At 40.6% G+C, this 22122-nt stretch overlaps 1 protein-coding gene across 1 annotated transcript in view; it reads left to right on the forward strand.

Annotated features, from left to right (window-relative positions):
* The first annotated feature begins 4797 nt into the window (after nt 1-4797).
* Nucleotides 4798-22122, forward strand: part of ST7 (suppression of tumorigenicity 7) — a 143754-nt gene continuing 126429 nt past the window's right edge. The window contains exon 1 of the mRNA XM_008932473.3: nt 4798-4985. Coding sequence (XP_008930721.2) covers nt 4835-4985 — 151 coding nt within the window. The 5' untranslated portion in view covers nt 4798-4834. The remainder of the gene's footprint in view (nt 4986-22122) is intronic.

Raw genomic sequence — 22122 nt, forward strand, 5'->3', positions numbered from 1 at the left:
AGGTTTGGATTTTTTTGATGTTTCTTTTTGGGATTTGGTTGGAGTTTTTTCCTTTTTAAGAATTATTTTGAACACTACACAAAAATACTGAAACTCTGCTCCAAGTTGCACCAGCTATTTAGCAACACCTTCCTTTGCCCTGTCTTTGCACTGACATCTGATTCTTAACTGAACCAGTTCTAACTTGGGTTTTGTCACTTTGTCTTGTAATTACGGCAGTTTGTTGGTTGATATTTTTTTTAGTAAAGATCTTAAAATTACTTTCAGGAAGTCTTTCCTCCCTCCCATGCAACGACCCAGTTTTCTGGCAGTCCCCATGGCCATGGACAACACTGTGGTAATACTGGAGACAATTCTTTAAAGCTTTTTGACAAGTAGTGCTCAAGGCATATTTGACTTTTCCTCAGTAGGAATGGTGGCATATTTTTAAATATTACTCTCTTCCTATAAGCTGAAGAATATTCCTGCAATACCATAATATCTCACTTTTAGAATGGGGAACAGAAACTTCAGCCTGGGCACACTGTTTAGAAGTCTGTAGTTGCAAACTTTTGAAATATCTTTGTTTTAATGACAATACATAGACTAAATTGTAAATTAAGCATGACCTTTTATTTCAGTGTTTTGTAGCGTATTTTCAGTTCTCTGGATTGTGATTTAGGATTGCATGTACTTTGAAAACAGATTTCTAGTATGTGATTAAGCCATTTTATGCAGACTTTGGTATGTCTGAAAAGTGCTGGGTGCAGGATCCCATGAACCCTCCTCCAGTGCTTTCACTCACATTGGTATGCTACCACTAACCATTGCTGATTCCAGTTTAGACTGCCATCTCCAGTTCAGTGCTGATATTGTTTAATATGCAGCTGATATGTTTAATAGGTGCAGTATATGCATATGTATTTATGTGTATGTAGTACACGTGTGGATATAGGGATGCATACATATGTATATTGTTGTTTAATATGTATCTGGATTAAAAGGTGTTGGGCATAACACTGCTTAATGGAATTCAGTTGCTGATGAGGCATCAGCTGAAGGTCAGGGGGATATCTGGCATCTTTGAACCAAGCTGACAATGTTTCCCAGTGCTCACATATACGTGGAGCTCATGTTGGTCTTGTTTGTGCCCTTTCTGAATGTCCTCAACTAACGTGCCTGGCCATCTTTTGGCTTCCAAGACCTGAATGCAATCTTATTTATAGCTGGGTTCCGAGGAGGTTGTACATGGTGGGCCTTGGAAAAAGTCTCTCATTCTGACCTCTGAAATTATCAGACAGAAGATATTTTAAGGTTTATTAAAAAAAAAAAAAAAGAGGACCCAAAACATTAAAAACCCCACATACAAATTCTGTGTTGGCAAAAATTTCAAACTAGAATTTTGCACATAGTGGTCCTATTTATTCTTTCTTACTTGCCGGGACCCAAGTTCAAGATAATTTATTTCTTCTGGAAAGAAACAATAACTTCACTCATGTTTAATAACCGTCATCGCTTCTGCTTCCTGATTTCATTTAGCAAAGTCATCAACAGTCATACGAGAAACTAGGAACACTGAACTCAGTTTATGACAAACAAATTAGTGTTTGCACTTACAGGTATTATTTTGAGGTAGGAACTGAGGGCTTGTGTGGGGAAACTCTAAACAAGTGAGATAATTGAGTGGAAAACCTTAGCAGAAAGGTAAAAGACTATTTTCAAAATTATTTTTGTCCAAAGATCACTTCAGCTTTATTCTGTTATAGCTCGAGGCCACGAGTGCCTGAAGCCAGATGACACTCAATAAAATTGTCTCTCTTCATAGTAGTGAACAGTTTGCTTCTGACTTGTGAAATGCATGTTTCAAGGCTTTATATTAATCACTGGCATTTCTTTCAAACAGAACTGAGAGAGGAGAGATAATTTGTGTTAAATAGACCATGAACTGTGAACTTGCCTTGAGTATCAGGTTAGGTGCTTCTTAGTAGGAACAACAGAAATGTAATTTGTCATATGAGTGCACAACGCTAGTAATGAGTCAAGATATCCTAGTGCATAAATGTTCTTTACCTCACACAAACATTTGGGGTTGGACAAACAGTTTTTATTTCTTGAGTTTTTGGGGATTTTTCTTTTGGTTTTTTTTTTTTTTTTTGGTCATTGTTTTGGTTTGGGTTTTTTTGTTGCTTGGGAGCCTGAAGAACTGGACTCTGTTGGCACTTGATTTTTAAATACTTAATGCTCACTGTAAAAACATTGGAGATCCAGGAGTGAAATGCATAACATTACTGCAAAGTATTAATAACTGCTGTAATTTCAGAGGAAGAAGAAACATGTGTGCTTAGAAGAAAAAAGGCATGAAATTATTAACAGTGCTTTAAGTGGGCACAGTTTGTAGTGTTTTGATCTTCTAGTAATACAAGAGATACAAAGAAAGCAGAGCTGGAGGAACCAACACAATCCACTCCTATCTTTCAATAAAAGAAAATAGAATGAAAAGGAAAAGTTGTTTATAATAATAAACTTTTAAAAAGCTCCACAAACCACTTCTATCTTTCACACATAAAAGGAATCAATCATAGTTAAAAAACTATTAAAAATATAAGCAATATTCTGAAAATTAAAATATGTAGAAGAAAATTTCTAAAAGTGAAAAATTGCCTAGAGCTGAAAAATTGCCTAGAGCTTTCGTCTTTTTTTCAGTACATACGAGAACATGAGATTAATATTTTGATTTATAAATAACTGCATGATTGAATAATGTTGAGGGGGTTTTTTTAGATGTGACAATGTATTAAGTATTTCTCACCTTTATAATTTCAGCTTCGGGCCCCCTGGTGGTCTAGTGGTTAGGATGCGGCGCTCTCACCGCTGCGGCCTGGGTTTGATTCCCAGTCAGGGAAACTCCCCCGGGCAGATGGAGCTCGTCAGCCCTGTAAGGCCATCCATCTAAGAGAAGGTCACTCTAAACAAACCTACGTCCTGAGGACCTCGCTGCCACTGTCCAAGCTCGCTCAGCCCCGGCAGATGAACCTTAGGATTAAAGGGTGGGCTCAGTTCAGCACACGCTGTGTCTCACCTAAAAAAATCCATTGTGCAGGCTCGAAGGGGAATGACCTTTCCCAAATCTTTGCTCGCGAAGACTGGCCATACCTACCTACCTACCAATTTCAGCTTCAGGGGAAGCCGAAATATTTGACAAGTGGTTTTCTTCGGTGTGTAATTAAACTATAAATTACTTTTTTGTAGTTAATCTGTATACTCTAGTTGTAAAAGTTTTGTGATTTCTTAGCAGGAAAAACTTCTGCCAGTGTTGCACCAATATTCTGATATGGAGACCATGGTCCCTTTATCAGAAGATCCTGTCGCCATCAAATGCATAAGACAGAGCCAGTATTCCCCATCCAGCTTCAAGACCCATAGCAGTGTGAAAGAACACGTTTCATGTCTTTGCTACCATGAGAAGGTATCAATTTGTACAACTAGAGATTTATTTTGGTTTAATGCCTTTGGGTATTGTAAACATTCTGGAAAAGCTACAATGTTTTTCTCTGTGATCAGTTTTTCATTGGCAGACTAGAAAATCTCAGGATAGAGTGGCTACTATCAGTTGGAGAAATTCTCCGGAGTTTTTGGGTTTTTTTGTAAAAATAGCACCTGTTTCTTGAGATGCTGGAGAGTGTTATCGCACTAGATCCAGACTGTGGAAACACAGGAGAGAGATCCAAACAAATTGCAATATGCAGCGTGTATCTACTTAAATGTTTGTAAGCTGTGTAACATCATATCAAAAAAAAAAAAAAAAAAAAAAAAGGCAGGGATCAGCTGTGTTAACCAACCTCGGAATTTTTGTCACATTCTGCTGTCAAATCTTGTTTCATGAATAAATACCTCATTTATGGAAGAAGCAAAATGTATTTTTCAAAAGTAGAGTTTTCTGACTTGAAGTTTATGCTTTACTGACACTATTTTAATGACACGCGTATCTAGTGGGTGACATCCCTGCCTTTGGCAGGGGGGCTGGAACTAAATTATCTTTAAGGTCCTTTCCAACCCATTTATTGTGACACATAGTTATTTTCCAAGGAGGGAGTTTTACAGTTCAGGACTCTGCTGGGCACTGTGCGAGCACACACACGCACCACTGTGCCTCTTACATTATCCCAGCAAGACGCTCAGGCCAGTCAACTGCAAAAAAACATCCTACGTGAGCCCTTTTTAGGCTTAAAGTCCTGTAACGCAGTGAAATTAACGCCTGAAATTCTTGTTCAAGATCGTAAAGATGTGGAAAAAGAAGCTGCACGGCCCTCCGCCCCCCGCTCCCCCTACCATTTTCCGTTCCCACCCCGCCGCCCCGCGCCGCTGTTCTCCGCCATGGCTCTCGCCGTTTTCCCCGCGTTTTTTGCTATTCATGCGGGCAGGGCCGGGTGTGCAGAGCTGCCTGAGGGCCGATCCCGGGTCGTCCTGTAGCCCGCTGGGGGCAGGTCACGGCGCCGCACCGCAAGCACCGTCCCCACCCACCTCCGGGTGGACTCGCTCAAGGAGTTCCATTGTTAGCGGACAACACTAATGATGTGCTCAACATTATTGTTATAAACCTCTTTAGCACCACCCCGCCCTGAGAGCCGGCGTCTTGGTAAGGCACCGTCTAGTGCTCCCGCGCGGGACCCTCAGCTCCCGGCGGGCGCGGGGAGAGCCCCCGGGGGATAGAGCGCGTGACCATCTCCACCAATACATCACGCTGAGAGCTGTGCCAGCAGAGAGCACTGCGTGGGGACTGGATTCTCCCCCCACCCCCCTCCTCCGTCTCCTTTTTTTTTTTTCTTTTTTTTTTTTCCTTTTCTCTCCAAAAAACATGGCTGAAGCTGGGATGGGCTTTTTGGAACAGCTCAAGTCTTGCATCGTCTGGTCCTGGACTTATCTCTGGACGCTGTGGTTCTTCATCATGCTCTTCCTCGTCTACATCTTAAGGGTGCCGCTGAAGATCAATGACAATTTAACCACAGGTAGGCTGCGATCATGTGCCCGCCGCCCCTTCCCCTTCCCGCGGGGAAGGCTCAGCCTGGGGACAGGGGAAGGGGCGCGGGCTGTCGGTGGGGGAGCGCCCGCCACTGCCCCCTCGGGTTTTCTAGTAGTGGCTTACGCTATTTATACTACGTACATTGTACCCAAGCATTTATTTTTTCAAACAGAGCTAAAACTTTTATTGTGTTTCTGATAAAAATTAGATCTCAGCTGCTTCTTCTGGATGATAATAAATAATAAGAGTGCAAGTTTACTCGGAGATTATCTCTGTTGCAATGGACTTTGGCTGTTTAGACTAGCTAAGGTAGTGTACCACTACTGTACTGAATCAGCAGTAACTTATGTAGTGTTAGCCGGTCTGGATTGGGCTGTTATGTCTTTATCTTGAAATTGCTTGTTTTTCCTACCTATCTACTTTTTCATTTAACTTCCGTCCCCTCATGCTGGAGAAGGCTATTTTTTTTTGAGGGAAGATGCGATGTAACCCATGTGGCATCCCTGCTGCTGGAAAGTTGAATGTTGTCTGAGCAATTTTCACCCACCTGGCCTGTTCTCATTTGATAAGCCTTTGGCAAATCCAGCATCAAAGAAGAATTAAAAAAAAAAAAAAAAAAAGAAAAGAAAATTCAGCATACTGCAATTTTCACTTTAAGTGTAAAGGCAGTTATAAACAACCGTTAAATACAGTTTGGGTCAGTTTTTCATAGTATGTCTTTGAACAATATCCTGTTTCTTTTGATATTGCCACACGCTGTTTAGAACAGGATGTAATTCTTGTTGCTTGAGTCTTAATAATTTATGTAATGTGTATGTCCCAGGTAAACGTTGCAGGCAGTGGTTGTCAAGCAAAAATGTCAGAATTGCTGTATCTCATCATTTCGCTATTGAAAATGATTGGCATCCATCTGAGACCTAATCAACCCCCTCTGATTTCTTCCTGAATTTGAGCAAACTAATTCTTGATGCACTTTCTCATTTGAAATGTTACTCTGGCTATCTTCAGCTGAGTCATCTTGGAGTTTACTGAAATGTCTCAAAATGCAAGTAAAATGACAGTATGAAATCTTTGAGGAGGTTAAAAAGACTGAAAAAATTACCAGTAAGCCCCAAAGTGCCTGATGAAAATGAGTTACCAGGGGAGAACAATAGGCACAGTATGGTCTTTATGCATCATCTGTTCCTAAATGGGGTGTATTAAAAAAACAGCAGTGGCAATAACACGATGGTTTTTTTGTTTTGTTTAGTTTTTCAAAGGTTTTTTGAACGGATTAAAAACTATTTGATTTATTGTGAATTCCTCCCTCCTAGTTGATTACAATAAGTTTTATTGTCATTAGTTTAAGGTTGCTCATAAGGTAGCACAGCAGCTGGCTATGTGATATCAAATATATCTCAGTGATGTGAAAATAAATGTGTAAATGTTGTTATTAAAACTTCTGTGTGACATAAAGAAATAATAAGGTGATAAAAACAATGACTGGGCATTTTCCCAGAACAAGCTGGATCTGGTGGTGAGTTGAGGTCAAACAAACTGGTTTTCAGTACCACCAGAGGCAGGCTTAGGCAGCCAGTGAGAAAAATGCAGTTCCACAGGTATGATTTGCACCTCTTGAAATAGTGATTTAGGAAGGTTTTAGATATTTAGAACAGACACCTTAAACCGAGCCCACAGTAGGCTGATGTGATATGAAGGACTAGTGTGGCATGTACAGGAGAGCACCTGCCTAAGGGACCTGGTTGCTTCCTACTGCTGTGTGATTTTGTTTTTCCATGTCTAATGTCAGTGTTCTTAAAAGGAAGTGGAAAGGCTAGAGAAGATAGTGGAAAAATGATTCAAAGGCTAGGAGGAGCATCAGAATAAAAGATTTTACTTGGGAGATGACTAGATTACAGTAAGGAGGTATTGTTATGGGGGAGAAAGAAATGGCCTTTTAATCATGAAAAGAATGATAAGAATTAATGACTGGAAACAGAGGGCAAACTCAATTTTGCCATAATCTGGTATTAATTTTTAGCAAACTGTGAATCAGCTGCTAGAGGAACCTCTGGGTTTCCCATGTCTGCAAGTCTTCAAATGTGATGATGAAATAGGAGAGACTAGTGTTCATGCAGCCTTAAATTGTTGCTTGGCAAGGACAGGGCAGCGGGTTGTGCACCATCAGCAGTCGAGTCCTTGCAGATGATTTCACCAAATAGGCCAGTGGTCACTTGTATCAGAAAGTTTTACTAAGATGAAGTGTGGGGCCTTTTCTCCCCTCTTTTGATGCTGTACAGGTGTGCTCGCCCTGAGCATTTGGTGGCTGTGGTAGTGCAAGTTGGTCATCCTGTCTGTTACTGTGGCTTTCCAGGCTTGAAAGTCCTCGTGGTTTGGCCAAGCATAATTTCAGTATCCTCAGTGGAATACGTTGCTGTGATACAACCAAAGGGAAATCTAGTCTGTAATATAAAAATATTAATGTTAATCTAACTGTGGTGTTTCATAGGTGGGTTTTTTCTTTTTTTTTTTTAAGCTTGATGCCTTTTATGAATAGGAGAGTTTGACCTGTTGTAACTGTACCAGACCATTAACCAGGAAGCAAGAGAGGACACTTAATATACCAGGCTAAAATATTAAATACAGAATAAGCAGTTGAGGAAGCGGATGTTTTAATCTTATTCCAAAATAATTAAACATGATTATTTTATATAACATGCTGTATTTTCCTCCTTGTTGGCACTTGCATGATATCTGAATGCCATACTAATCTGAACTAAGACACACCTCTTCTAAAAATGTGCAACCCAGCTTGTTTTTCCTGACATAACAGTAGGGGTTTCTAGTCATATCATAAGAAGGAAAGAGTCCTAGAAGTTAAGCAGTTTCCGATTATTTTATTTATCCTTTCAAAGTGCAACAAAAAAACAGATTTAATGACCAGAGCATTAAATGCAACTGGCTTGTGACAAGGCAGCCAGGAAGAAACCTCTGGGTTGCTGAGGGTAGAGAAATCAGGAAAACTGATGTCCTAGAAGTGTGAAAAATAAGTATACGGGTATGAGCTGTGGGTTGGGTCTGACTCTGTCAGTGCCTGTGGAGTATTATTGCCTTTCTGAGGAACATCCCACTTCATCTGTGCTGGAGCAAGGCCCTGTGGTATTACCAGCTGAAACTCTAGTGATGAGAAGGTTAGAAACCTGCAGAATGAAAGAAAGCAAGTAACGTCCTGCCAGGTCCCCAAGGTCAGCAAGCCCGGGATAGCTGCGGCTGGAGGAGGAAGACCACGGCACCTTGGTGAGGAGCTGTTGGCTGGGACAAAGCTGCGTTCTGAGAAACAGCTGTCTTTCTTCGTTATGATTTTTTTTTTAATTATTATTATGACTGACTGAAAATAATGCCTGCTCAAGTAATTACCTAGAATTTTAATTAATGTGGAATTTGTGACCACGTAATAGGCTTCTCTTAAAGCCCAGCACCTGAAACACTGTGCATGGTGCTGCCATCTAGAGAGGGAAGAGGCTGGTGTGGAGCAGGGCTGGCATCACTGGCCACTGCCAGGTCCCCACTCACCCCTGTGGTTTGGTGCATGCATGGGCAGGGGGGCAGGGCAGACATGTTCAAAGTCCTGTAAAATTAGGATAACAACACTTTCTCTTCATCCGAGAGTCTCTCTGAAGACACAAAACAGAGAGGTTTTTCTAGACAGCCTGATGATATGGTGATCTGGCCCACCTCAAATATGTTCACTGGTGTGCACATTGGTAAGCAGAGCACTTAGGAAACTCCCATCTCACTGAACCCTTGCTTTATGAAACTATCTTGTGTTAAACCGTGCAAGAAAACTGGGTGTGAATCCATAAGCAGAAATACTGTGGGAGATGAAGAGATGTAGCCTGCCTCTCCTGTTTGGGCTGTGCTGTCTTAGGGTGGTGGCTGCTGTCAGTGAAGCTCATCTCGTCTCTATGGTCTTCCCTTTCTGGGCTTCCTGACCCTGCAGATCTATACTGGGCACTGGTGCAATGTGCCCCGATAAGTTGCAGTGTGAGAAAAAAAGTACCTTTTCATTCCCGTGGTCTCAAATTCAAGTAGCAGCATGAAACATTTATCTATTATTAAAATTTAACTAATGGTTACTTTTTTCCGACTGCTGATATTTGGCAATCTGAAGCTGCATGTGTGCAGAGCTATGGTGATAAACCACCCTTAGGGCAGAAGTATTTTTTGGGGACTGGGTGCCTGGGGGGTTGACAGCTGGTCAGGAGGTATTGTTCCCCTTCATAAATTTAAGCTTGGGAAGTTAATCATGAGGGTTGGAAAACATTAACCTGACAAAGGCCAGGGAGTTTCAAATGGATTAAAAAAGAGTAAAGAGATTCTTTCTTCTGAGAAGAACTGAAGGACAGTTAGTTTTAAGTTTGCAGACTTACAGGTAGTTGCTTGGCCGTTCTTCAAAGCCGTCTGCCATCACTGTGATGGGTTTCCCTGTAAGCATCTGCTGTGTGAGCTACAGACGTGAGTGTGGTGGTGGCTGTGAGTTGACAGAAAACCTGGAGCAAAACTCCTATGCCACCAAAGGAAATGGAAGAACTCTTAGGTCCCTGTAAGTGCGGTGTAGATTTAGGGGTTTTTTTTAAGAACTTGGCTGTTGAAAGTAAAATTTCAAATGCATGACCATTTCTGTCAAAGTCAGCATTAATTCTGCGTATAGATTTCACAGAATCGGTTATAGATAGATAGTTTACTCACAGACTGGAAATCACTTGCATTAATTTTTGCATTTCTTAGAATGTAAATAAAATATTTCCTAAATACTGATCTTATTTTCAGCTGTCTTAATGGAATTAAAGTAAACAGTATTTTCTTTACTGTTAAGCTCTCTCTTCAGTTGTATCAGTTAAAGCACCGCGAAGCATTCATAGTGACTGCTGAGCCTCCAGACAGGGTTTGAATGTTAGAGGTTTCTTTGCTCTGTCTTTTTGGGTTTTGGAAAAAAATTAGTAGCTACCTGGCTATAGCACATGTATTTTCATCATGGTACACTGGGAAATTCTCCTTTAAATTTTTATGGAAAAAATTTACGATGGGCATGAAAGTAGCGTGTTATTTTTGGCAAAAGTCTTTATAGATTAAACTGGGTGTTCTTGGGGGAAAAGCCCTATCAAAACTTGTTTGATCAATTCCTGATGGATGCAGCTGTACAATGATACTTGTTTCTATGAATTCTGACATTTCTTCACCAGTTTGACTTTTTGATTGAGCTTAATTTTTCAGTCAGCATCAAATGCTGAAAACGGAATGAGATCTGTGGGAAATGCAAGGTTTTCAAAAACTGCTTCTTTAAGAAATTGACTTTATTACTGCAAAAGCTCTAGAAGATTTGCAGCCATTATTTCAGGGGAAATATGTAAACCAGAGCCTTCAAAATAGTATTTGATGACATCTTGAGTGAGCTTACTGTAACACTGACCAATAGGCAACCATGGAACTGTGCTGCCAGTTTCTAACTGAAGTCTAATGTCCTCTGTGCTGATGAAAATCTACGGAAATGCTGCTAAAACTGTATATATGCAGTAGGATTTTCCCAAAGCATCCAGTGACTGCCTGGATAAATTTAACCTGAAAGAACATAAGCCCCCCCTGTTGTTCACAGGGGTTATAGGTCCTAATTGTCTGAGGCTGCATAAATACCACCATTCTAAATTAAAGGAAAAACTTAAAATAGATATTTTTTGTGTGGTTATTTTGTAAACAGAGCAAATGCAAAAATCTAGATAATAAATTTGCATTTGTGAAAGACAAAAGAAGTTCCAAGTGGTGTCAGTGCCTGAAGGACTGAAAAGAGAGAGGAAAACACATAATTCTGTGCCAAGGCTCTACATTAAGTGAAAAACAGAAGGACATGATGCATGCCTGAGAGCAGCACCTGGCAGGAATTGAGAAGACGATGTTGGATAAAACAGAGATTTTGGAGGGAATGACATATCTGTGTTTTAAAATGGATTCTCTGTGGAGAGTCTAGCAATAACACACTGCTAGCCTAAGGAAGCTCAAGCTGTTAATCTAATCACAGAGAAGCCACGAAAGCTACTTGACAGTAGCTAAGGAGGTGTAGGAGCTTTAATCTAGTTGACAAACATATAGTGAGCTTCCTAAATATTTGGAGTGAAAATGCCTGTTACAGCAGGCAGAATTGGGGCCCAGATCATCTGTGATCTGAAGAAGCAGCCTGGCTGCAGAACGTGCTGCATGCAGTGCCCTCACTTTAATAGAGAGGTGGTTGCTTATGCTGCAAACTATATTGTAGGAAGAAAATAACAGGTACTAAAGTAGCCTTTAATTATAGGGGACTAATCTTAAAAAAGGGGCGGCAGCAAATCAAACCCAGAGGAATGCACATGCTAATTTTTTTTTAGAGGAGATTTTTGAAGATGTGGTTTTGGACCCAACTGCAATGGCAAGGGCTTTGGCTCTTGTGGTATTAAAACTGTCAGTGTGATGAGGATTGCCAGGCTTGACAGTGGGAGAACTGGGAGTGAAATCTAATGGCTCATGATAAATAGGAGAGCTGACTAGTTAAAACACTATCATGTTGAGGTTTAGAAAACCCCACACCCAGTTGGAAATGCTTGCTGATGGTGTGCAGGTGTGTTGTGCAAGCACAGAGGCTCCGATAGACCCCAGATGTGCCAGGACTTCTGTGCACGTGCCAGAGAGCAATCCTCACCGAGTCCAAGGTTTCTGTGTGTCGTTCAGTCAGCTGGCAAGCTCTGTGTTTGAGGGAGTTATTTGTCTTCTTGGCAACTGATAAAGCAAATAAAATCACTTAAGTGGTGACTTAGGTTGGCCAGTTTCTTTTGGACTAAAATCTGCAGAAATGAACAGAATGAATCAGAAGTTGATGAAGGTGCAGTCTTTTGTGCAGCAGTCACAACAAGTCAGGATTCAGGTTTTTTATAATGAGGCTAGTTGTTTAAAAAGATATTTTATACTTAGCAAAATAAGGCCCTGCTCCACATACCCGTTAGTATGTTGAATACAACTGAGAATTCTGTTGAACTGTAAAAGGAGAACTAAGCCATAGGGAAATTAGACCCTTATCCTTCAAATGTTCAACAGCTTGGTTTGTTTTGCAAGCAGAGGTCCAGGGCTTTACTGCACACATCCAGGGCTTTACTGCACAGGTAGTTAATATGCATGAATTCTCAATGACTTGGGCCTAAGTAGTATACTAAAGTAGTGCAGGAAGCCTGTAGCAATACTGGGGATAGAATCCCCAGTTGCTTCAGTCCAAAAGCAATTTTCCCTTTTGTGATTTGATGGTCACATCTAAATTTTGCCTTTTTTTACCAGAGCTACTTCAGGAACATACTTAGGGCATTTGTCAAAGAGTTGAGGATAACACCAAACCTGGTCCCGTGGCTGGACTGTGAGGTGCTTGTGGGGATGTTACTATTAAAGGGGACGTCTGAAGGCCCGCCCCTTCCACCTGTTTTTAAATTAGCTTTTTGTGGCACTGGAGGCATCTATTGAAAGATTGTGTTATAAACTCTAGCTTGTCCTCATGTCTGTGAAGTGACATGTGGACCAGTGATGCTGTGTAAATACAAATGAGTGAAAGTTGCTTTGTAAAATCCTAACACAGGCTAATTGGATTTTTTGTGTGGCTTAGTCAGGCACTGCAGAAGGGCAATCAGTTTTAACACCGAGAACACTAAGCTTAAGCAATGTTAATGCATTTAAAGACAAGAGTTAATGTCACGCTTTCAGCAGACAGAACAAACAAGTTGTTACTGTTAAGCCTGAGGAGAAGGCCTAAATTCAAAGTCCAAATCAAACCTCGCCAGCTGCTGAGAAAAGACAAAGATTTATTATTGTGAAGTATAAACTGGAGATTTGTCACTGTGGTAGACTCAATGCTTAAGTTATTAAGTACACTTAAATATACCGATTAGAAAGATGAAAGTTACAGGGCAAAAATGAAATGCAATCATCATTAAGATTCCTGTACTGCACAGTGTGCCAGCTGCAACCATGAGATTTAATTTCCAGCTCACTTTCTAGAAATAAACTTGGCTTATTAAATGTCAGGCCTGGTAGGCTGATATGCAGAGTCTTGTGCTCAGTGGCAAGACACTCAGAGATCAGATTTAAAGTACAAGAAATGTTACCATCATCGTCGTCTTATTTCATAACGCTGCCATTTATTTCTCAAGAAAATAAGCCTGTAAGCTGAAAGTGTCATAGATGTTGAACTTTACATAACTGAATGTTTTCATGACACGTCCTGTATGTTTTATGCTGAGGACTGAAAATTTTTTACAGTGTGGTTTGGTCTGAAGCAGGGTTATATGATCCACTAGTAGACTTAATCTTCCATGTGAAATTTCTCTTGCTATTTTTAATTCTGGAATGAACTTGACAGCAGTGTACCCAGCTGTATGTTTTACACAAAGCTCAGCTTAGAGTCCCAGACTAGTCGCTTCGCCAATTTTCAGACAGAAGGTTAAACTAGACCCCGTCAGGAGAAGGCTTGCAGCTGGCCTACCATACCCTGTGCAGGGGACAAGGGGACAGAGAGTCCCTGGGTGAAACTCAAGGCACTTCTTGAGCAGAAGCTGACTTTGTGCAGCAGCAGTATGCTTGCTGCAGCTGAGCAGATGAATTCTCCTCCCTGTGGAGAGAAGAAGCTGAGGAAGTCTTGTGCAGGGCTGCGCTGATGCACAACTTCTGTAGTAGTAAATATTGTCCTACATATTTCCAGAAATCCTTGTCAGGAGTCTGTGATTTAAAAGTGCTGATCACAGCTGTGCTAGTAGCCGCCCCAACAACCACATAGTCTTGTGGGGAACACGAGTCTCAAGGAGCTCTCCTTAGCTCCAGGATTTCCGAAGGTGGACCACAGGACTTCCCCAGACCTGACCACAAGGGTGTGGCCTGTGTTACACTTTGAGGGCATCTTGTCAGTGGTTCTGAGAAAGCTGGAGTTTTCATGCTTGATGTCCTCCTGTGAGGAGTATGTAGGGACTGTGCTCTGTGACATTAGAGAGGCGTACAGGCCTCTCTGGGTCCCTGACTCCAGTCCTGAGTCTTATTTTACGTTATCTTCCCATAAACTACTGCACTGAAAGACTTTTTCCAGAACCTGATAACTCTGGTGGATAGAAACCTTGCTCTCATTCCAGCTTAGATGTGTTTGTGGCTGGCTTGCATGCATTTGTGCTCAGGACAGCTCTCTTCTTTACCTTCGTAACCAGCACTGCTGCCATGAGGACTGGTTCCCAGTGCACTTGTGGGATTTTTCCTTCTTGTCCTTCCCTTATGAGATTGAGTCAGTTGGGCTGTCTTAGCCTGCTCTCCTAAAATGGCTGGATGTCCTTGATTCTGGTGGTAATACTCCTTCAGTTTTCTGTCCGTATCATAATTGAGTAACCAGTGTTGTACATCCTACGACAAGGTAAGGCTTCTTTAACTGCCTCATACAGTGTAATTAGTCCTTCTTATCTTCCACTGGAAATATTTCTCCTTGCTGGTCCCTTGCCTTTTGCTCCATTAACTTTGATGTGGCATCTCTGGCAGCTCATACCAGGAGCCTTCTGCACCTCCTGGTTTTGGTAATAGAAATACTCAGTTGGCAGATCTGTGAGCTGTCCTCACAGTCCAACACTCCCAGATGAGTGCTCTCTCTCTTCCCCACATCCCCTGTTTTAACTGTCTTTCTCTGGCACTCTCAGTACTTCACTGAAATCCAGACAGTTTAGAGCTACTCAGTTTTCTTGGTAAGAGAACTGAATACTTTTAATAAAAAAGCACATCTGGTTGGTCTGGCATGATTTATTTATTTTGCATTTTATCCTATTTTTCAGGTACCTCCTTTACTTCATTTATTGTTATCTTTAAAATACTGAAGTTTCACATATTACTGCCTCGTCATAAGGCCATAGCTTGGGTCTGCATGTTAAGTACAGAAGTATGAAGTATTCTGGCATAATTTGGGGAGTTTCATCCGTTTATTAAACTGTCTTGGTACTGGGCTTGCTTTTTCAAATGCCATTTCTTTCAGTGAGATGGTGTCTGTATATTCTCTTAATCTTACACTCAACCATATCTTGGACATGTTAAGTTCTTTGAATTATATCTGTTTCTCCTGTCACAGTATCTCTTTCCTTGACCTTTTATTATTTTTTTTCTCCACATTCAGCAGTTTCGTTCCCATTCAAAAATGAAATAAATACTCACTTTGGTTTGGGGACTGCTGTATCCTCTTTCTTACCTTGCTGTCTCCTTATTTATTTTGTTGAAATAGTCTTATTGGTTTGTTTGATTTATTTTGATGTATATTAACTGTTTTTATACAGCTCAAGATATAACTTAGTTTGACTTTTTGCAGATATGATTTTATTTCTGTGCCTTTTGTCCCCATCAAAGCAGAGGGGAATCTTTGAACATCCCAAGTCTTGTGGGTGTTACTTGCACAGGGCTGATGCTGCTTTATTTTAAAGCCTTAGCTGATAAATTGGTGTCTGTGAGGTAGAAATGCAATTTAGCTTTCTTTGATTATTTTGAGAAAGTCTTCATTGCAGTTCAGGCCTCCTTGAAACAGTTGGCAAAGCTCCTACTCACTCTAAGGTAACGACTCTGTTGCCCTGAGAGTTTTTTGACATTGGTCCTGATAGAAGAGGGTATGTAGTGTGAATGACTCTCCTACACCCCCCAGCAATCTGAAATAAGTCTGCACATTTGCTGCCTTCCTGGATTTGGAACATGATAGGTATCAAGAAACTGAGAACTGATAGCAGTGCAGGTAAGAAAGCATTAAATAAAGGTATTTAGTGTTAAAAAAAGTTGACTTGTCTAAACCTAATCTACAGAGTTTCTCAGCTACTTTTATGTTTAAAGCATTTTAATCAGGTATCTTCCCACATGTTTTTCAGTTCTTGAAGTTGCAATATAAATTTTCAGTTTTACAAAGTATCATAAGCTTCCTGACAGTACAACAAATTTTACACAATATAAGCCAAACCCACTAATTAATAAATCCCTCAGCTGAAAATTTTGCTTCAAATACTATTCTACTGTCTTTTAAAAGTCAGTTAGATCTAAAAATCCCAATTTTTCTGCAGGCCACATTCAAACTGACAATGACTGGTTATGGAACAATATCTTTATTGGGCGATTGGTTTTACTGAGGTTTCTGAATAATATATACAGTAATGTATAAAATAGATGTTATATAATATATACAAAATGTATTGTTATCTGTTCTATATAATATAGAGTAGTAATATATATGTAATAAAATACAATGCTGCCCCCCTTGTGTTTGAGGCTACAGCTCTATCAGTTGGGGTATAGAGTCAGTGATGTGCAGGACTAATCAGCATCATTTGCTAATTTCCTTAGGTGAGCTGGTAATACAGGCTTGAAGTAAATACCCTACAATATCTTCCTTAAAAATCCGTTCTTCCCTAGATGCGCTGGAGTTCCCATTGCCGGATGGCAGCAGTGTGTGGGTTTGTGTGCTGCCACGCTCTTCATTTGCTGTGGGGCTGTGATGGACCATGTTGTCTGTTGATGTAGGTGAGAGCAGCCACCCCTTGGTCATTGTAAGGTGGCTCAGTAGCTGTAAATGCTGACCCAGCTTGGTTCATTGGGTCAACCGAGGGAGGGCAGCTGCCACCCTGGGAATCACTGAAGATCTCTCTCAGCTCTTCCACTCTGAGTAATGACCCCTTTGCATCTTGGCAGTGGACCCTTAGTGCTGGAATTTGTGGTTTAGCCCAGGGTGAACACTGGAGACTTTCTTAGTTTAAAAAAAAACAATCAACAATCCCCAAACCAGCCACAGAGAGCCCACAGAGTGCTGCTCTGGCCACAAGCTCCCTGGCATACACAGCCCTCTGTACGTTGCCACCGTCCTCTATCCAGTGCACGTGTGATCCTTCTGCATGGGCACAAAAATCAATAATAAATGGTAAATGAATAACGAGAGGCCTGCCAACCAAAATCTCTTGTTTAACTTCATGTTTCTTTTCCTTTACTAATCTAATGTAAGAGAAGCATTTAAGGGGGAAAGATGCTGGGAACGACGACATTTTATGAAGCCTTTGTTTCAGAAGCTTGGTTCAGAAGGAGGCCGATGGTGTCCGTGGGGGCCGTTGTTCCCTCACAAGCGCAGTCTGCGGCTGTGGGGTCCTGGGCTCAGCCCCTCAAAAACTCTCTGCCTGTGTAAGAGTCAAAACCCCATGGCATTGCTGGAGTAGGTCTCTGGTGCAGGGTCAGGTCTGCAGGTCTCAGTATGTGTTTTTATTTGTATACAGAAGGCAGATTTTACTTGCTTTTGGTCTTTAGGACGAAAATAAATTCGTATTAAAAGTATATTTTCTGTTCCAATTTGTAACATTAGTTTGTTTGGGATATGTATTTTGAACATGCAGACTGGAATTCTATTTACAGGGCAATGTTTTCAGAAGCACCTGGGGTATTTCATCACCTAGATGCTTCAGTCAGCCATTAATTTACTTATTAACCTGTACTTATTTATATACTCTTTATAATAAGCTTAGTAATAAATGAAAAATGCTTTTCTAACTGAAAGAAAAGCATTAAGTTTTGGATATACAGTATATTATGTGCATGTGGGATGGCACAGTATTCTTTTACTCGTATGCTAGTGTAATTCTGTACATTGTAGTTATTGCTTTTGCAGGAAGTTATGCTATCAGTTTGGAATAAAAGTTAATATTAATGGGAGATGTGAGAACACCATAAAATAATAGTAAACTAAAAATGCATACCAGTTTAAACAAATCTGGTTACAGTGTTTGCTTTCTGTGAATGCTATAGTTCAGCAAGATGAACATTGACTGGCTTGGGTCTTCAATGTTTTTCTTAAAATGTGGGCCCCTCTGCTCTGGTGATCACCAGCACTGCATGGCAGTAGATGGAAAACATCTGATTTTTGAATTCTATTCTTAATTTATAGTGAACAAAATAAATGGCATATTTACTTACAGACAGTTAATATTACGGTTTGGCATGTTGCAGTTTAAGTTTAGTAGAGAGGATTCTTTGAAATTGTAGTTTTGATTCACGAGATGTTTATCATGCAGAAAACTTTACTAGAAGCCAATGCACTTGCATTTGAGTCACTTTGATTTCCTAGTCATCACTATTCAGATGGGAACAGTGAGATTAGACTTTTGTTCTGTGCTGTGGGTTTGTAGGGTTTTTTTCCCCTTGTCTTTGCTAGTTCCCTTCCAGTCCTTTCCTTAGCGCTTGAGCCAGCCCTGCCCCGTGTCTTTCTTAAGCTGCCATAAGGTAGATTTTGCATTTGATACTCAGTAATGTGGCAGGAGTGGAAAAGTATAATTCTTGCACTAGAGGGCATCCTGTGAAAGACACGGGAGTAATGCAGAGACGAGAGGCAGCTGCAGCGTGTGGGAAACAAAGTCTGACCAAAACGCAGGTCTGACTGCGTGTGGGAGACCTAGTGAAGGATCAGCAGTTTCCAACAGCAGACATGCACACACAGACACAGCCTCATGCAGAAAATTTGTGAGTGGAGCCCCTACAGGTGCAAATGGACACCCTAAATTGTCACTGTATTGCATCAGGTTACCCCCAGAGGGGAAGTCTTAAGTTGCACACAGTTGTGATAGGTAAGTAATAAAGTTTTAGGGCCATCCTACAACTAATGTAGCTGTATGGCAAGGTTCCACCCTTGACCTTCCGAAGTCTGCCTGTGAGGAGGTCCTCTAAATTGCTTTTACAAGGTCAGATAAAAGATGAGGTTCGTAAGATCCAGGTCTTGGGCTACAGAAATTTGAAGGAACTGTGGTGACTGCCATAAAGCTAGATTATTTTAGGTAGGACAAAAAATAATAAAAAATGCAGGACTAGAGGACTGATTGTGGTCTAAAGGTAGACTTGTCTTCCTGAAGCAATTACCACAAAATAAATTAAACAACAGGTTTGAAATGGTTGTGGTGATGGGTGTTGTGTCTGTGTGCCCAGGCTCCTGCAGACTGCGGGCTTTAAGACAGTGAGGACAATTTGCATGGAGGTGCTGAGGAGGTGACTGGTACCAGCCTGCCTGCCCTTAACCTACTGCTTCAACTATTAAGGCCACAAGGCATTTTTACAGACTTAAAGTAACTTCTAAGGCTCTGGAAAACTCATGCTAGTTGTTGTGGTTTAATGTACCTGACTCTGGCTGATTTATTCTGTACAAACAGCAAAATTAGCTCCATTTCATGAAGGTTCATCTCCTGCCTAGCTGTTATTAGATAGATCTCATGTATAACCTGTCTGAGCATTTGTGTATACATCAGAAATATTTTAGTTGTTGGTTTTTGTATGTGTACAAACAAATAAAAGGTGTTGGTTATTTTCTGTATCCTCCCAGCCCAATTCAGCTGATCCATTCAGGCATGTGTAATAGGGACACTGATACAAGTCTTAAAAAATGCCCCTTTTGTTTCAATATAATGTTCATAAAAAACAAATATGTATATTGCTCATTTTTAGCATTTGACATCTTTTATCACAGACTTTCAGGAAAGAAGTCGCTGCTTTCCTTTGATGTTTATGTCTACCTTGTTAAAAAAAATCGTATATCTGGTTGTTCTTTTATAAATTGTTCTTTTATAAGTCAAATCAGTCGTGCTCTAGTTCTGCTCATTCAGTCTGTTCTCTAACTTATTTTTATTCTGTCTCTGGACTGCCATTGATATTCTGTGTGTGCACAATAGCATCATTTAAAATGGAGGTGTTTGAAGCTGCTCAGACAGTTCAAACAGACTCTAGAGCATCAGGGGCCTCTGGGATAGTGCATGTCTGCTTCATTGGGATTTTGTCCATGAGCTTATTTGGGAAGTTAAAACTAGATTGGGGCTCAGGTTCCTAGTCTTTATATGGCTGTGTATTAATGCTAGCTCCCATCTTTATGTGATCTATTCAGACAGACCAAAGATAAACATAAGTGATAAAAGATGAAAAAAGCTAAGCACTCAACAGGTCTCAGTGGTTTGTGATGCAAGCTGTTCCATGCTTATTAAATTGATTTTCTGAGTGTGTGTATTGTTGTAAATGAATGACAACTTAAGCTAAAGAGACTTATAATGAGGCACACCAGGTAGAAGCAATGTAAGTACTTAAAGTTTTTGTCCATAAAGTGTTTTAGTGAGACCAGTCTCAGCTATGATGTGCTTTTATGACAGATATTCATAAATGGAACAAAAATATTTGCTAGTGTCTATCAAGGCAGCACCCTAACTTTAGAGAGGTTTCAAAGGCAAAATACAAGAAAACAGATTTGTATGGTCACCAGCAATTCACATTGAATGTCAAGGGCATAGGGATAGGTGTTCTGTTCCAGTGAGTTATCTCATATATCTCTTTATCATAATGTATATTTCATTCTTGTCCCCTCTTTCACTTAACGTGGTATAAAATAATTGGAAGACTTTTAAAGAATATCTGCCTTGGTAGACAAGCCCTTGGCCCTTCCTTAGCTTAAAACATCTTCTAATGCTGAATAACAATGGCAAGGTCAGAAGAATTAAAAGAAGTTTGCATGTGAAGTAGTTTCCTATGGAAATACTTTTGTAACATCTAAAGCTGATTGTACTGTATTGTAACATCTGAAGCTGAGAAGAAGTAAGTGAATGTGAAATAGGAGCAGGGCTTACTGTGTATTTTTTATTAAACAAAATTCTTCATATGTAAAGGAAAAGGAAAATGCCTGATTTATTGATAATTTCTCAAGTGTTATCCAACATCATTTGAGTTTCAGGTTCTCATTTGCTTTCCAAATCTTGAGTGATAACTTTCTCACACACTCTTCCTGCAGTTGCATTTGAATTCACTTTTTTCTTGCTTAAGCCCCGTCACCACAGCCCCTTCCCAAATTTGTGATACATGGAGGAGTATAGGCAATGATATGGAAAGAATTCAAAATTCATGTGTCACTTTCTATTGACAATTTTAAAACCAAGTTTAGGTAAAAAGCTTTTAACATCTAGCTGTGTGGGGAGAGTGAGAACATAGCAGCTTTTGTTTCCATACTGGCATCCTCTGGGAAACCCTCAAGGAGCTATCACAGAAAACATAAAAGGTGTTGCATAATTGCTAGCATTTATTTTAATTTCCTCTCTTCATGCTTGGAACTAGTCTGTCTACTTTCCTGGGAAAGGTAATTTGATTGAAAATAAATAATTGCCATGAAAGTTCCGTTCCAGTCATCAGATAGGAGTTCAGTGTGTTTTATCAGAGAGTGGGCCACGATGCTTAGAGAGTAGACAGCAATGCTTAGTGAGCTGGAGTCTGGCATCCAGATTACCAAAAAGCAGTGTCACCAAAATGGCGACTTTTCTCTCTTTGATCCTCATGCAGAATAATTAACACCCATTTGCAGTACTGCTGTAAAATCTTAGTAGAGGCAAAATCTTGACATTTTTACTGTAATGACAGTTATTGAAAGCTTCTTCAGTTTAGCCTGGAAATCATCCAGCAGTTTCCTGTTATCTGTATGTATTGGGTTAGTGTGGCCAGGTTTTGGTAGTGGGGAGTGTACAGGGGTGGCTTCTATGAGAAGCTGGTAGAAGCTTCCCCCATGTCCAGTAGAGCCAATGCCAGCCAGCTCCTGTCTCTGAGCAGTGGCAGAAACAGCCTGTGATGAACTGACCGTAACCCCCATTCCCTGTCTCCCAGCACCGCTGGGGGAGGAGGAGGTAAAACCCAAGAGAAATAGGTGGAGGGAAGTTGTTTCTAAGACTTACTTTACTTCTCATTATTTTGTTCTGATTTTGTTAGTAGTAAGTTCAGTTAATATCCTCAAGTTGAGTCTGTTTTGCCCATGACGGTAGTTGGTGAGTGATCTCTCCTGGTCCTTTTATCAGCTTGTGAACTTTTCATTATGTTCTCTCCACTGTCCATTTGTGGAGGGGATTGATAGAGTGGCTTTGGTGGGTGCCTGGCATCCAACCAGGGTCAAACCACCACACTGTAAAACAAGGGGTTTAATGTGGGTTTGGTATTTTTGAGCAGAGTAGAGGGTTTTGTATGTACAGGCAGACTGTGCTCCAGAAAATACGCAGAACATAGAAACCTCTGGTGGAGTCACTTAGAACATTTCTAATGTT

The sequence above is a fragment of the Manacus vitellinus genome, unplaced genomic scaffold (genome assembly GCF_001715985.3).
Source record: "Manacus vitellinus isolate BGI_N305 unplaced genomic scaffold, ASM171598v3 scaffold_5_pilon, whole genome shotgun sequence".
Lineage (NCBI taxonomy): Eukaryota > Metazoa > Chordata > Aves > Passeriformes > Pipridae > Manacus > Manacus vitellinus.